The 16,909-nt window shown below is 37.8% G+C and overlaps 2 protein-coding genes across 3 annotated transcripts in view; one reads left to right on the top strand and one right to left on the bottom strand.

Moving 5' to 3' along the window:
* The window catches only part of LOC123622261, a 40,156-nt gene extending 27,207 nt beyond the window's left edge, over positions 1-12,949 (bottom strand). Inside the window, exons 1-4 of the mRNA XM_045528437.1 lie at positions 12,895-12,949; positions 10,774-11,072; positions 10,394-10,682; positions 4,662-4,778 (exon numbers count right to left, since the gene is read on the bottom strand). Of these exons, the coding sequence (XP_045384393.1) occupies positions 4,662-4,778; positions 10,394-10,682; positions 10,774-11,072; positions 12,895-12,949 (760 nt within the window). The remainder of the gene's footprint in view (positions 1-4,661; positions 4,779-10,393; positions 10,683-10,773; positions 11,073-12,894) is intronic.
* A 3,134-nt stretch (positions 12,950-16,083) lies between these two features.
* Positions 16,084-16,909, top strand: part of SEL1L2 (SEL1L2 adaptor subunit of ERAD E3 ligase) — a 94,109-nt gene continuing 93,283 nt past the window's right edge. For both annotated transcript variants that reach the window (XM_045528146.1, XM_045528145.1), the window contains exon 1: positions 16,084-16,214. In XM_045528146.1, coding sequence (XP_045384102.1) covers positions 16,157-16,214 — 58 coding nt within the window. In that variant the 5' untranslated portion in view covers positions 16,084-16,156. The remainder of the gene's footprint in view (positions 16,215-16,909) is intronic.

Below are 16,909 nucleotides of genomic sequence, written 5' to 3'. Positions count from 1 at the left end.
ATAAAAGCTTAAGCCTCCCAGCTGACTGAATGGACACCTTCTCGGCCAAGGGGACTCCAGAAAAACTCTCAAGCTGAGTTGTTGGCCAAGAGAAGGGAGGCCAGATATGCCTGGTCATGCCCCCCTCCCTTTTAGGAGATATCTCTTGTAACAATAAGATGCTAAATCATTAACAGGCTTAAGGCTATACAAGACAAAGCTTAAACCACATCTACAGACCATCAATTTACTTAACAGATCACCTGAATTTTGGTAAATGTCCGGTGGCCTTTAGACAAAGCTGCATTTTTTTTAACCAACTACAAATCTTTAAACTTACCTAGAACCTGTAAGCCTCTCCCCCCACTTTGAAATTTGAAATGTCCCACCATTCCAGGCCAAACCAATGTACCATACATCCTCCACAATTCACTCTCCACATACTGACTTAGGGTCTTATGTATAATTCCTGGTTCCATGAATGTATAAAACCAAACTGTAACCCAGATACCAGAGGCACATTTTCTCAGGCTATGTGCTCCAGGCCCATCACACACACTTGGCTCAGAATAAACCTCTTTAAATTATTTTACAAAATTTGGATCTTTTTCCATTAACAAGCCCAGGGATCAATCTTATTACCACGAACAGAGACAATCAGACCTTATGTGCCTAGTGATACAATGCAAGAGGATACACAATAATCTATAAAGTATTCTTTCAAAAAAAATTTAAACCGAAGTGTGAACAAACCTCTGGATTTCACTACAAACTCCTAAAAAACAGAAGGGACAGAGGAACATATTAAATGTCACCACAGAGATGTAGTCAGCAAAATTCAAAATATGAAAAATTCTGCAGGACAAACCAACCTAGTTTATTCAAAAAGTAAATTATAAGGGAGGGAAAAAAGACACAAGAGAGCAATAACTATAGAGTAAAAATGACTTAAGAAACATACTAAATGCAATATATCAGCCCTGTTGAGATCTTGATTCAAACAAATCAACTGTGCAAAAAACAAATCCTTTATGAGACAATGGGAAAAACATGAATACCAACTGGATATATAATTACATTAAGAAACTATTTTTATATCTGATAATAGTATTGTAGTTATATTAAAACAAAAATATGTCCCTATCTTTCAGAGGTACATATATATGCATACACACATACATTCACAGATAAAATTGATATGTACTCAATTTGCTTCAAAACAGTCTGAGTGAAAGGTGCAGAAAGCACCGGTATAAAAGAAATAAAACTGGCCATTTATTTACTTTTGAAATGACATAATGGATGCATGAGGTTCATTATACTACAGTCACACATCACTGAACAACAGAGATATGTTCTGAGAAATGCATCCTTAGGTGACTTTGTCATTGTGTGAAAACCACAGAGTGTACTTACACAAATCTAGATTGGTATAGCCTACACACCTAAGCAATATGGTATATATCAATTGCTCCTAGACAATAAACCTGTACTGCATGTTACTGTACTGAATACTTTAGGCAAAAGTAACACAATGGTAAGTATTTGTGTAACATATGTAAACACAGAAAAGGTACAGTGAAAATACAGTATTATAATCTTATAGGACCACCATTGTATATATGATCCGTGGTTGCCCAAAACATCATGGGATGCCTGACTGTAGTCTATTTTTACATATATTTTTAAGTGGCCATTATTAAAAGTTTGGGAGAAAAAAGAAAGAATTGTCCGTTGTAGACTATTAACCACTGAGGCACTTTTAACATGATTGACCCCACCAGTCCAGGTGCTGAAGATATAGTATAACAGGAGAGACAAGCACTTTTAAAATCCCTACAACATAGCAACTGACAAGTGAAATTATTACATAATTGCTAATACAGAGGAGAAAGTAATTAGAAGCATATAATTCCAGAGATTTGCTAACAATAGTTGACAAATATGAATGTAAACAATACGCAAATGATGTACTTAATGGGTTTTTGAGGGTGACTTGGGGTTTTTTTTTTTTTTTTGGTAATCACCTCCCATTCTTTCCTCTTCTGATCCATAGCTTTTCAGTATTACCAAAGTAGTAAGCCAAAGTAAAAGTATTACCTATTTGCTTCCTCCTTTTCACACAAACATTGGTTTTATGTTGTTTGGCAATTTTGGGTTTCCTTTTGTTTTAGGAAGGCTTAAAGTAAATTTCTTACAAACACATTCAGCCACTGCCCTCTTTTTAAATTTCTACTATAACAAGAAGCATAAAGTAAAAGAAATCTGAGCAAAGTAAGAAAAAAATTAAAAACAACCACTCAAGAACTTTTCATGTAATCATAGATATTAAAGCCAAAATGGCCTTCTATAAAAACAAGAGTAATGATAAACTACTAAATTTAAAATTGTTATATTAGCCTAGCCCAATAAATATTGTTCATTTCCTATAACTACGAACTAAATGACAAGGACAAGTAGTTTGAAATCTCATATTTAAAAAATTAAACTATTACAAATATTGATACCTACTTATATACATGTACATTTATAAGCAATGACTTAAATATTTCAAATATGGACAGTGGTCCTCTATCATTTTTTTATAAATTTATATTTTTAAAGGATCTTTTAAACTGTTAAAATATTAAAACTCTCTTGACTAATATTTCATTGTAACTGAGCAATGAATAGGTAACACAGGAAGTATATAGGAAAGATGTGTATTATGTATAGAAATTAACAAGTATTACTTATAAAATGAGCCATTCCATTTCATGAAAAAGAGGCCAGTCACTATTTTACATCACAAAAGAGAGGAGTAAATAACATTTTAGGTATTAGGCAGAAAAAATAAAGCACTGTATAATAGAAATAGAATTTTGATCACATCACCCAGTTCCCCAGGGAGGACTTTCAAGTTTAAAAAAACATGAGGGGAAAAAAAAGAAATACATAGAGCAGTTGTAAACCACTTATAAAGCTCATACTGAGAGACAGGATTAAATATACGGCAATTTGTTAGAGAATAACCATGTCAGGTGTTATTCAATGTATCTTTTCTGATTTGAAGGACCTATTTACTACAGGTTGAATAGCCCTAATCCAAACATTTGAAATCCAAAATGCTTCAAAATCTGAAACTTTTTGAGCATCAATGTGATGCTCAAAAGAAATACTCATTGGAGCATTTTGGATTTCAGATTTTCAGATTAAGGATGCTGAATAGGTAAGTATAATACAAATATTTCAAAATCTAAAAAATCAAAAATCCAAAATACTTCTGGTCCCAAGTATTTTGGAAGAGAGATACTCAACCTGTAGCCATTATTAAAAAAAAAAAAACTGGAGCTGAAGTATTCAGTACTAGGTTGCTTATAAACAAAAGAAGAAATTACTGAGACCCAAACATGAAGAGGCACATAGTCTTAGGTCAGACAAGGCCCAGAACTCTGTCCCCCTGATTTCAAGCCCTGTATTCTTTTCATTACACAAAACTCCCTTCCCTCTCAATGATGTGGTTATTAGACCATTATTAAAACAATATGCATTTACTGAAGACACTGGGCAGGCAGGTCAGGTGTGCACATCCCAATCTGCTTGTCCAATGACCCCATTAGAACCTGGGGTAGAGCCACTACCCCACTTACCCAAAGTCACGTTTCCAGGCGGCATAAGGTCTAAAAGAATCCACACCTTTTCACTCCTAACTGCACATGCTTTGCCTTTCTAGAAAAACAAAGTTCTGTCTGAAGTTCAAACCCTCAGGTAAATGTGTTTTCTACACAGATACCGAATACTAATTTGGCTGCTTTTCCTCAAAGATTTTGTTCATAGGCATTCCATGCTAGTCTTCATTTTCTGGGCCCACAATACCCTGTATAGTTCCATCAATCTAAGACCACAACCTGGAAATTGGCATGTTCCAAATTCATTTCATAAAGTCCTTTCTCAACTGTTAAGTGGCCTAAAAAGTACCATTTGACTAAACTTCACATCCAGATCATTAACACCAATGTGTGTTAATTCAGAAGTAAGCACATTAAACATCCATTAAATCCATTATGTTGTTTTTAGAAACTTTTTCAGGTACCCTTTTAATCCTTAAAACTTCACTTATAGTCTAACACAATCTTGACTCTCATCAAATCATAAAGACTTTGAGAGAGTAAATTTTGGCATGCAAATACTTTACATGTAGACGTAATATCATGCTATACAAAATATATATTTTTCTCTAAAATGATGAGAAATATTACTTGGTTTTTCTCTATCTTCCTAATACACTCTCTTTAAACTATATCCAATCCTCAAAATAACTTAAGGAAATCCATTATAAAATGAACCTAATCAAAGCAAACTCAAAATGCCACACCACCAAAGCAGCAAATCGCTAATAGCATTTGCTCCAAGAACTGTTGCAGAATGGTAAAAACAAACACACACAAAGGACCTGTAAAAAAGTACCATATTATAAGGGTAGTACATTTCAGAACACAAATTATGTTAATATATATTTCCAAATTTAAAAAAACATATGATTACTAAAAACAATTAAATGACAACCAAGCAATAATTTCAAATAGCAAAATAGTAAAAATGTCATCTCTTTACCAAATGCCAGTTATTCATTTCTGTCAACAACTGGCCTGTAGGAGTCACAAATAATAGTATCTACCTAAAAAATGTTCTGAGAAACTTACCATCATTTTGGCTCTTGCCCTTCATCTCCTCCTTCCATGACAGAATGGTGTTCAGGGGAACATAGTCCCTTAGGTATTCTTTACGTCTCTCTTCTAAGGTCATCTTCAGTAAACGTTCTTGCAAAATAAAAGCAGAATCTCCATTTGTATTTAACTTTTACGTACATGAATTATTTTATACTTTAAATATTATCTACGTTAAACTAACCAAAGTCTTAACACAGTCCGATTAGCAAAAGGCAAATCCAATGACTCTATATTTGAGTGTTAAAAGATGTTAAACTCCATATTAGCAGGGAGAAAACAAATCAAAGCCTGATGAAAAAGACTCTTGTGATAGCCCAAAAAATAAGTAAATTCATTTACTCTTTCAATCAACATCTACTGACAGTCTACTATGTGCCAGGTAATATGTTTATACACTGCAGGTACAAAGGTGATCCTTAACTTTGAGGAGTTCACAGGACAAAAGAGCAAATGGATAAGATACAAAATAACATCTATATAAATAAAATATAAAATGCTAAGACAGGTATGTACAAATAGTGACAGCACAAAAAGGCATCCACCAAGATATGTTCTCAATTCTACGATGTCATCAACAATAAAAGTGCACTTTCAATTTAATGATAACTTTGCGGAGCATTACTTTAAGTATACATCTTGATTATAAGATTAAAATATAAAAAAAGAATTGCATCTTAGAATTAATAACAGTGGATGTCATTTATAAAGAATTTTTTTTATAAAGAATGTGTCAGGTATTTCACATGTATAATCTCACTGAAAGCACCTTCCCAACAACTCATAAAATTGATAGTATTATTATCCCACTTTTGGAGATAGGAAAATGAAGCACAGCAAAGTTAAGTAGTTTGCCCAAAGCAAAAGACCTTTCAAATAGTAAGCCAATATTAAAATACATACAGATATCCCCATTAGTCAGAGACTACAGCCTATGGGATTAGCCACTATACTATACTATATTCTCAGGAAAAGCTCCTCAAGAAAGGTGATATGTATGCTGGTTCATGAAGGATAGGAAGAATTTTGCCATGAAGAGGTAAAAAGTAAGGACATTTCAGACTAACAGAACAATGTAAATAAAGGAGACATGAATACTACAGTTTAATGAAGCTACAAGATATGGCATGAGAAGAGGAGTGGGCACGTAAGTGAAAAGTAGCTGGAAACATAAGGCAAAACAAAATTGGACAGGGACTTGTATGCCATGCTGGGCAGTTTAAACTTTATCCTGCAGAGTAGACCACTATAAGATTATGCATATCCCAAAAGGTACCCAAAATGATCCACTACAATGCAGAAAAAAATGTAAGAAATTCCATTTATATTTATTTTTAATCTAAAGAAATCAGGAAGAAATATTTACTAATAGTCAATATATAAACTGACACTTGCATCCTCAGTCTGTATGTCTGCTGTCATATAGCATATACTTCACCATGGGACTCCACAATGTAGAGAGATTTACAGTGGTATTCTCATAATCTTCAATTCTCTTTCAGCACATTACAGGGTATCATAGTTTAGATGAATGGATTTAAGGATAACATCTAGTTTAAGGTAATCTAACTCTCATAAAATAATCACTTGAAAAGATTCTTTCACAGAAATAAACTCTGGAAGTATTAATGCAAGCACAAGTGAACAACAAATGGAGAACCAACATTTTTCCCACTCCTAGAACTAGCTTTTCTTCAGCCACATTAGGAGAAAAAACTATATATATTTTAATCAGAGGTGAAATATTCAAATCATGTTACTCAGTTGTCAAAAAATTGAGTTAAGATGCCTATGAGAGATCAAGAACTTGAAATCAAGGATCTGGAACTCAGAAGACAAGTCTAGCCTAGAGATTTTAGAAATTATAACTTAAACTTCCATCCTAGAGGAAAGAAGAAGGGAGGGAGGAAGGAAAGAAGGCAGAGGATCAAACCTCAAAAAAACAACATTTAGGAACTAGGCACAAATAGGAGAACAATGAAATAAAACTTAGTTATCACCGTGGGCCTCATCAACTGAGTCACCAACAGCACTGAAAAGATAGCAAAGTAGTTTAACAGAACTATTTGGGTTCAAATATACATCATTATGCAAATCTGTGTGATATTGGGTCAGTTAATCTCTTTATGTTTCAGTAGCCCTTTGAGGTAAGTAGACAGGTACTATTTCCAACTTACAGATAAGGAAACTAAGGCAAAGAGGTCAAATAACTTACCTAGGTCCCACAGCTAGTTAAGCAATATAAGTAGGATTCAAACCCAGGCAACTGGTGTTCAAGCTCTTGACCCCGCAATACACTATCTCATACAGTTTCCTACCTCATAGGGCTGTTGTGAGAATTAAGTGAGATAACCCATGTAAGGTACTAAGAATAGTGCTGTGCACATAAACAAGGCTTAAAATAATAACTATTCTAATATTAACACCATCATCATTGTTACTACTAAATGACTTTAAGAACATTAGTTTCATTAGAATATAACTAAAATCTGGACACTATGAGGGACTAAGTGAAAAAAGGAAAGTGATAAAAGAAACTCCAAGGTAAAGCCCTGTGGAAGAAAAGCTACTTTAAGGTGGATCAGACTTGAGCACTGTTAGAAGCAGTGGAGAGGAACCCAAAGACACCAGAAATTAAACATATTCAAGAGTGAATAAATGATGGCACAAGATCTCAAAGAATACAGGAGATGGGATAAAGAGAACAAGCAGAGAGGTTAATCTTAGAAATGAGGAAGAAAAGTGCTTCCTCTCTGACAGGAAAAAAGCCAAAAGGACATGTAAAGGAAAAGACCAACGAGATTATGGAAGAAGATGTTAGGGCTGCTCACATTATATGGCATTTATTTTCTCCATGAATTAAAAAGACAATGTCACCTGTTTAGTATGGGGGATCAGGTCTTAAGTGGACTAGGAAGCTTGAAGAGAACGGTAAATTTGGAATTATCATACAAAAGGAGATGACTAGCACTTGCCAAAGCACTACTATAAAAACTCAGATCACAAATATGCAATTATTACAATATTACTGAGCAGGTTAAAAAGACATTATGAAGCAACGTATAGGTTCTATAAATGTCAAAGATAACATATAGGAAAGCAACCTGGCCTCTAAGTGTGAACACTTAGAATAAAAACAAGATTAAATGCAAAACAATAAAATAAAACAATGAGATTAAGTTGCAATACACATAATGAAAATGCACATAAGTGGTTCTTAATTAGGGCTCAAAATATTAAATCAATAATGTTTACTTAACATATGAGGACTTAAGAATTCCTTACTTATTGTTTAAACAATGAAACATACTGAAGGCCACAGACATATATGCAGTTTTTTTGGCATTACATAAAACTTTTCTTTAAAGAATGCTTCACTTTACAATGAATCCTTTCTCTGTGAACCAAGCACATAAGCAGACAGACCTACTTATTAGGTGGTATACTGAGTTAAAAATACGTTTATGGAATACCTTGACATTTCACTGAGATGAGTAAGTCTTCCTTTAGATTTAAAGGACAGCTATAAAAATACTATACCATCGGGTCTCCAGTGGGATGAAAGGAAAAAGGTCACGCATCCCATCAGCTTCTCTAATACTAACTACTGTACCAGAAGTCCTTAGCTCTTCCTTGGTAATATATTTTATATTTAAATATACCAAAAAGAGACATCTTTATAAAACATAGACATTCATTAAAGTTTTCAAATCATAATCATAGTAACTTTTTCCTTTAAAATTAAACTCCATGCACAAATAACTAGTTTTGGATAAGAGAATATAGCTTAGCTTTGAATAATTACTTTGTTAATTGTCTTCTTTAATTGTGCATTTGCTCCTTTATTTAGAAAATATTAATGTGCTTATATTTTCCCCATTAGAAGAAAGAGAAGGAAAAAATAGACATTAAAAAAGGATTCTAAAATGCCTGCTGTAAACAATCCAACTGTGTAGATGTTAAATGAAGGAACCATTATAACACTGTTACTTTAGGAACATTGTTCTTCTACTATGCCAGAAAAATAGTTCTTAAGTACTCACTATAATTTCATTAATGATTCCTGGTACTGAAAACAATGGTTGTCTTCCACTATTTTGCTCTCATTATCATCAATAATACAAAGCTAACATTTCAAGACCATCAGTAAAAATGGGCATAAATGATTTTTCAATGCTCACAAGGTGAATGCTTGCTGAAAGTGTGTTGAAACTAAAGTAACTGCTACTGCAGAGACCAAGCAAAATTCTCTTACACTACTTTATACATCAGGCTATTATTCTCTCAACAGCACTTGTTTTGTGAAACTAGAATTGTTAGCTCTCTATATGCCCATAACCATTAAAAATATAATCAAATCACATATAAGCTAATCTTTTAATATTTTAAAGACCATTTTAATTATGTTGTTCAGTTATATTATGTTAAATCACCCTGCACTTAATTTGAAAATAAAAATTCCCTCCTCATCTCTTTCCTCATGCATTGTTGGAAGTAGGCCCAATATAGAGGATTTTTTTCCCCACATTAATTCCCTTTCTTTCCTCCACTGTTTGGTCTTCATGTTCAGGAAGGCCAGGATTTGCAATAAAAATCTACAGGTTTTAAAGACCTATTATCAAGGAAATCAACTTTCAACCTAGTCATCCTTTTATCCTTCTTCTGTAAATAAGATGGGATATTCAGTAGAAGGGTGCATTCACTCGACCTCACCTGTGATATACAGGTTTTGTGTATCTTAACACTAGCAATCCAAGTACTTTTTGCTATACATTTCTGTAAAAAGCTAAAGAATGAAAGAAAAGAGGGATGAAAAGAAAGGGGGGATGCCAGTCAAGTTTTACATCAGAATACAATCTAACTGTGATGGGGTGGTGGAGGAGGAGGAGGTAGAGGGGGAGAGAGTGAGAGATGATGGGGACGGGGGTCTGGATCGCAAACTTCTGTTTCTTAAAGCAAACAGTGCCACTGTCAATCTAGCCTGTGTGGATGAACCTTGATATGCACAAAATTCAGGGATGGGTTCATTCACAGAGTGACATTAGTCACACAGTCTTACTCTGAGCAACTTCAGACCATGAATGGGCACAGAATATAGAGAAACAGCGTTGGGAGAAAAGCCCATTCAGACTCCTCTGAAGTCACTTATCCTCGCGGACAAAATGCTCGTTTTAGGTTTCCCCTGGAGTTCCAGGTTTCAAAATTCACTGCGGCGGCGAAGAAGGGTGACCCAGAAAAGGGGCAAACACCCCGAAAATGGGGACACTTAGCCAGTTCGGTGGGAGAGGAACAGGGTGCAGGGGGCGCAGCAGCAGCTGTAGCCCGAGTGCCCGCTGGCGCGGGACACCCTAGCTGGGAGTGCCAAAGTCCCAGCTGGGGTTCACAGAAACTTGCGCCGCGCCCGGGGCTGCTGCGCGGGGCTCCAGCCGCGAACCAGGCGAAGGCAGCCCCGCCTGGGGAGAAGGTGACCGGGCGCGGGGGGTGGCAGAGAGGGGCGTGCGCCCACACGTGCGCGAGCTGCAGGTGCCCGGGGGCGGCGCGTGCACGCCGCTGTGCGCGCGCCCGTGCACACGCGGACACCGAGGGAGGCGGCACCGGCCGGGAGGGCGCGAGGCGGGAGCTCGGGCGGAGGGCGCCGCGACACACACAGCTTGACCCCCGCCCCCACCACACATCCCCCGCACCCCAGGACTCGACGGGCCGGTTACCTTTCTCCTCTCTCCACACCTTTTTCTTCTTGTTGCTGGGGTACATGTTGCCGTGGGGGTGGCTGGCTTTAAGCTGCAAGTTCCCCAGGCTCACGGGCAAACAGGGTGTGTGTGGAGTGGGAGGGCTGGGAGGGGGCACTCGGGAGGGAAAAAGTGAAAGAGATTCCGCGTCCCGCGCCGCTCGCCGCTCGCCGCTCTCCAGTCGCCGCCCTCCTCCCTCAGCCTGCGCTCGGCTCCGGCTCCCACCCGCCTCAGCCCGGCGGCCGCCGCCACAGCAGCACCTCAGAGCCTGTCGACTAGGTCACGCCTCGCGCTAACCTAACACCCGCGCAGGCCCCGCCTCCCAGCCGCTAGGCAGCGCCGCCTCCCATTGGCTGCACCGCCCGCCGCTCTCCGCGTTCTAGCCACGGCGCGCCCCGACTTTGGCCCCAGGGCGCACGCGCAGGCGCAGGCTCGGGCCCGACGCCGAAGACGTTGGGGAGCTGGAAGGGGTGGAGCCAGGGCGCGAGGGGGCTGGAGACGCCTCTCGACGGGGGCGGGGCATGGGGCTGACGCCTAGGAGGGGAAGGAGGTGTCCCGCGCTTCCAGCCGGCCTCGCAGCGCTGGGAGGACCTTAGGGCGTGGTCTGTAGGTGCGCCAGGTGACAGGGGAGCAAGCCGGCGAACAGCTGCCTCCGGGACTGGAGGATGTGCAAGTGGAAGGAGACCGTGCGCCAACACGAATTGTCCCTACTCGCTCTAACTGCCCGTCTGGGCGTGTTTTACCAGATAATCTGAAGCTTTCCTCTTGGTAGGCAGGTAAATTAGACCACAAGAAGTGAAAGTATTGAGAAGTGGTTCCAGACCATATGCAAGCGGTTCCTCAAACTTGTAAAAAATACAAATTTCATTGGCATTATGGGCTGCTCAAGAGTTTTTAGAACCAGGAAGTTGTGGACAACCAAAATGTAATATGGGAAACAGAAGTCTTACATCAAAGCAAATCCAAAGAGATGCTAAATTTATTGCATTTCTAAATATCAGACCATCTACAAGGATGACTTAGTGGATGTGGTAAATCCGCATTTATTTGGCAATTCAGTTGCTGTGTTATATGTATTGGGCAAATAATTATGTGGAACACATTTTTTTTTTTTTGAGACAAGGTCTTGCTCTGTTGCCCTGGCTAGAGTGCAGTGAGTGGCATCATCATAGCTCACTGCAACCTCAAACTCATGGGCTCAAGTGATCCTCCTGCCTCAGCCTCTGGAGTAAGTGCAACTGCAGGTGCCCACCACCGCCGCCTGGCTAATTTTTCTATTTTTGTAGAGAGGGAGTCTCTAAGTCTTGCTATGTTTCTCAGGCTGGTGTGGAAGTCCTGGCCTCAAGTGATCCTTCCTAGCTAAAGTGCTAGGGTTTCAGGTGTGAGCCACCCGCGTCTGGCCTGGAACATATTTCTTTAGAATAATAAAAGGGAAAAGGAAGAAGAGGGGGAAGCCCACTAAGGATTATAAAGAATGGAATGTTTTGAGTAATAGGACACTCTCATAAGGATGATTCATAACATAGTAAGACAATTTTTATTATTATCTCTGCTTTTTTTCTTTTAGTGCTGTGAGATATGTAAAAATTTATTTAGCTGGGAGAAAGAAGGCTTCAACAAGTATCATTGGAGCTGGTAGTAAAAATATGCACTCATTTATTGGCAATGGAAGTAGAAGGAGGGCTTTGATTCAAGAGACATTACCAAGATAGAATCAATAAAAATTGGTAATGGAATAGATTTTGGGAGAAAAGTGAGGAAGAAAAGAAGATAAGGGTTTTGCGGGATGATTAAGGAGGAAAATAGCAATATTAATAATATTAGACAATACAGGAGCAGTTGTAGATTATGTGGGAAAGATACTGAGTTCTTATTTAGAAATACTAAATGCAAGGTGTCTGCAGGAAAGTGCATCATATTGGGCACCTTCTCTTCAACAGAGAAGCTGTTTACACTCCAGCCTAGCACCAGTCCTTCCACCTATGGTTTCTTTGGAACATTACACTATTGATTATGCCTTTTATCATGTCAACTCAAAGAACTGGAACTTTTATTATGTTAAGGCACTGGTATTTAAGTGACATTTGTTTCAGCACTTATTACTAATCACTGTGATGAAATACCATTATCATTCAAAAGTGTTAAATATTTAATGTCTCAAAAGTACCTGAAATATACCATGTACCAAACTCATGAGCTCATGATCTTTCCCCCACACTTGGTATTCTTCTGGTTTTTCCTATTTCTTTGAATGGCTCCATCACTCATTCAGTTGGTGTCAATCTAAACACCTAAGCACCATCCCTAGTACCTCTTATAACTTCACTCTCATATCAAATGAATTGCTATACTGTTGAGTTTTATCTCCTGTATAAGTCTGGAATTGCTTTACGTCCCAAGAGCACCACAATAAACTCAGTCTGAATTTAACTGAACTACTGCAAAAACTTCTTAACTGGCCTTCATGTCCACTTTTGTACCTCTTCTGTCCATTCTCTGTACTGCATCTAGAGTTATCTTGTCAAACGTGATCATGTCATCTCACTGTTGTAAATCATTTCATGACTTTCGGGTGGTTTTTTTAGTGGACCGAATTGTGTCCCCCCCCCAAATTCAAACCTCCACCATGACTAAATCTGGAGATACGTTCTTTAGAAGGTAAGTAAGGTTAAATGAGATCATAAGGATGGGACTGATAGGACTGTGACTCCATTAGAAGAGGGCAATCCCTCTCCCCCCCACCTTTCCCTGCCATGTGAGGACATGGAGAGAAAGCAGCCCTGCTCAAGCCAGGAAGAAAGCCCTCACCAGAATCTGACTATGCTGGCACCCTGATCTCATATCCAGCCCCCAGAACTGTGAGAAATTTTCTGTTGTTTAAGCCATCCAGTCTATAGGATTTTGTTATGGCAGCCTAAGCTCACTAATACTGTCTTCTTACAACAATCAAGTCATTAAGAATGGAGCCTTGTCTTACACCATGCTCTACCCCCACCATCACCCCCCAATCTCTGGTTCCAGCCTTATCAAACCATAGAGGTTTGCATTTTCTTGAGCACACCTTGTTCTCACCATATGGCCTTTTCACATGTTTGTTGCTATACCTGGGAATATTCTCATTCTTCAGATTTCAGTTTAACCATCACTCCCTAGTAAACCCTTCCTTAACTCTGACCCCTCCCAACCTTTACCCTCAGTTTCCCCTTATGTCCCTCAGTGTTCATTTTTATATAAAGCACTTTTACAGTTTATAATTATACATTTTTTGTGATTACTAATATCTACTTGCACTCTGACTTATAAACTCCCCAAGGACAGGAAATATGCCTTTTTGTTCACCATCCCCAGAGAATGATATAATACCTAGCACATAATAGGCTCTCCATAAATATTTATTGACTGAATAAAAAAATGTAAATTAATGTTAAGTAAGCATCCATATAAAGATGTTGCCAAATTAAGGGAAAACACATGCAAACAGAAGGAATTACCCTGGGGAGGCCCTAATTTTAATGTGAAGACCAAAAAAGGAATGAACAAGTGAAATTAGTGAATGCTTCAGAGAGAGTTACAATTCATCATTAGCATATAGTAGCTATTCATATATGAATGAATGAGTAAGAGAGTGATAGAAGAATGAGAAGTTTGTTTAAGAGGGCAAAAAAATAATTATAATTCAATATTCAGAAAAACCAGTGATATATTTTCAAGAAAGCAATTGTGGTACAAAATGACAGATGTCTCATAGAGATCAAGTAAGATGAAAACTGATAAAAGATAATTTTATCTATAGTCTATGTAAATTAGTGAAAATAAAAACAAGCAGTTGAAGAATCAGATGGAGACAACAAGCCAGAAGCAATGATTGTGGACTATTCTTTTGAGCTGTTTAGGGGCTAAAAGAAGAATAAAGGGGATAGTAGTTGGAACGATGCCAGAGTCAAGGGAAAGTTTTTCTAGGAGAGGTGGAATGAGTGTTTAAATTATGGAGAAGAATAGCGACAAAAAAAGATCGACACCAAAATAAAAAAAAAAAAAACGAGAAAAGAAAGGTATGTTAGATAGACTGAAATACTAGAGAAAGTATTAGTGGATAGCATCAAAAGTTAGAGAAGACTTGGGCTTAGAATACAGGAAGGGCATTTCATCTTTTGGGATAAATTAGAAAAAGAATGAATAGGTGGAGATTCAAGGAAATTTTTAAATAAAAAGAAAGTCAAAGGAACATGAGTCAAAGGGCCTCAATTTCAGTGAAAGTAGAAGGCAAGAATATATGCTGAAAACTGCTGATAATTCTGGATCCAAATGGGGACTGAGAAAAAGATTATTAGGAGAATGTTTAATGGATGATAATTTGAAACAGTTTAAATAAATTCTATTTAGGCAATTTTAAGAAGCATAGAAGTTAGGAAAGTTCCATTTTTAAATCTTTTGGTGAAAGGAAAACACATTAGAGACTGTGGTAGACTGAATAATGGTCCCAAAAATACCCAGATCCTAATCCCTGAAGCCTATGCACGTTACCTTATATGGAAAAGGGGACTTTGCAGATGAGATTAAGAATCTTGAGAAGGGGAGATTATCCTGGATTATGTTGGTGGGCCCCAAATGCGATCATAAATGTCCTTATAAGAGGGAGACAGAGGAAGATTAAACTACATAGGAGGAGATGGGAAGTGATGACTGAGCAGAGATTTGAATAATGTGATCACAAGTCAAGAGATGCTGGCAGCTACTAGAAGCTAGGAAATTCCAGGCAAAGGATAGATTCCTACCCAGAGCTTCCAGAAGGAATTAACCCTGTCCTTGATTTTAGCCCTGTAAGGATCATTTTGGATTTCTGATCCCCAGAATGGTAAAAGAATAACTTTCTGTTGTTTTAACCCTAAATTTGTGGTAATTTGTTACCATAGCAATGGGAAGCTAATAAAGAGATTAAACCTATAAATTCAGGACCATAAAATTCTATTTCTGAAGTAATTACGTGGACATACTGTAAAAGTTGGATATATTTTAGGCATGATTTCTCAACTAGCTTTATTCTTTGGATATTCTTAATATTTCCAGGCTTTTTCCTAAATACTCATTTTGATTTCTGGAAACTTTGAGGGTACTCACTTGTGAAATGTTCATATTCTTTGAAGTGGTAAAGAAGGTGTTTTTAAATAATCTTTTTTGCCTTTGTCCTAGTAAATCCTTAGCAGTTCCTAAATGGAACAGAGGATAAAGAATTTCATCCAGATTAGGAACTAATTACCCTTGAATCATATGTTTTTTGTCCTTCATAGCCTAGAGATGTTAGATTAAGAGATGATGTCAGGTAAGCTCTTGTGCTTAATTGTCTTTTTATGTAAGTATAGCTTGCACCTCTAGAGGTAACATAAAATTAAGAACTTCCAGCAACTATGAACACAGTTACACATTAGTGTGGACATATACACGTTAAAGTTCTGGTCTCTTCCTTTTGAATCAGAGAGCAACCCCTACTTATTTCAAGCCTACCCCTTATCTCTAGCCAGAGGAACAGCAGACTAGATATGGTTCCTTCCCACAGCAGGTTCTCTCCAGCTGCTGCCTTCATTCCAGCTTGAAAGGAATTTCCTGGCAGCTCATTGGCCCAAGAGTAAGGAAATGGTTGCTTAGCAACTGACTCTTGACCCCCCCACAGACCTGAGAAGAGGAAGCTCTTGGGCCAGCCACCTAGCTCTGCCTGTGTTACATTGAAGAGGAGCTGCTTAGAAGATGAAGCCCTTGTCCCTGCTAATAGAGATACTAATAATTCTTGGGGTCACAATTAAAAGTAAGTTTTTCTGTCCTTATGGTTCTTTATGAGGGTCTTTTCTCTTTGCTCTAACAGCACTAAGGGCAGAGACTAAGCAGAAAATCAGAAATAACTTCACTATATTCCCAATTAGCACCATTTTTATACAAGTACTTAAAAATATCCAAGAAGGATAGATAGCAATGATACTCTCAGTTGGGACAATGCTTGGGATGGATGTGTGTGTGTGTGAGAGAGAGAGAGAGACAGAGACAGAGACAGAGAGACAGAGACAGAGAGAGAAAACAAATCTATGAGGAAAGCACTACAGTAATTTTTATAAAATAAGGATATTTAGGACAGGTTGTTAAGTGTTATTAAATCTAGAATATCATGAAGATCTAGTTCCAGGACTTTAAAGGAAAAGTATAAGATTCAAGGAGTGGGAAAGTGCTATAAACTTATATTCTTTTTAAATCTTTACACAATAATAATTCTATTTCCAAAGTTTCAATGTTTCTTATAGTTGCTATCTGAAAATGGAAATTATTTTTCAGTTTTGTTTCTTTGACCATTTCTTGAGTTAATTTTTACCCAATCCTCATATAATTTGCTAACAATGAATTCAATTTAAGGAATATTCACTTGGATTTAACCCAGGAATGTCAGGTTGCTTTATCATCTAAAAATTGATCAGTATAACACATCATATCAATAGAATAAAAGACAAAGAC

The sequence above is a fragment of the Lemur catta genome, chromosome 17 (assembly GCF_020740605.2).
Source record: "Lemur catta isolate mLemCat1 chromosome 17, mLemCat1.pri, whole genome shotgun sequence".
Classification (NCBI taxonomy): Eukaryota; Metazoa; Chordata; class Mammalia; order Primates; family Lemuridae; genus Lemur; species Lemur catta.
Note: the sequence above shows the minus strand (reverse complement) of the source record. Positions and strands in the feature narration are given on the sequence as shown.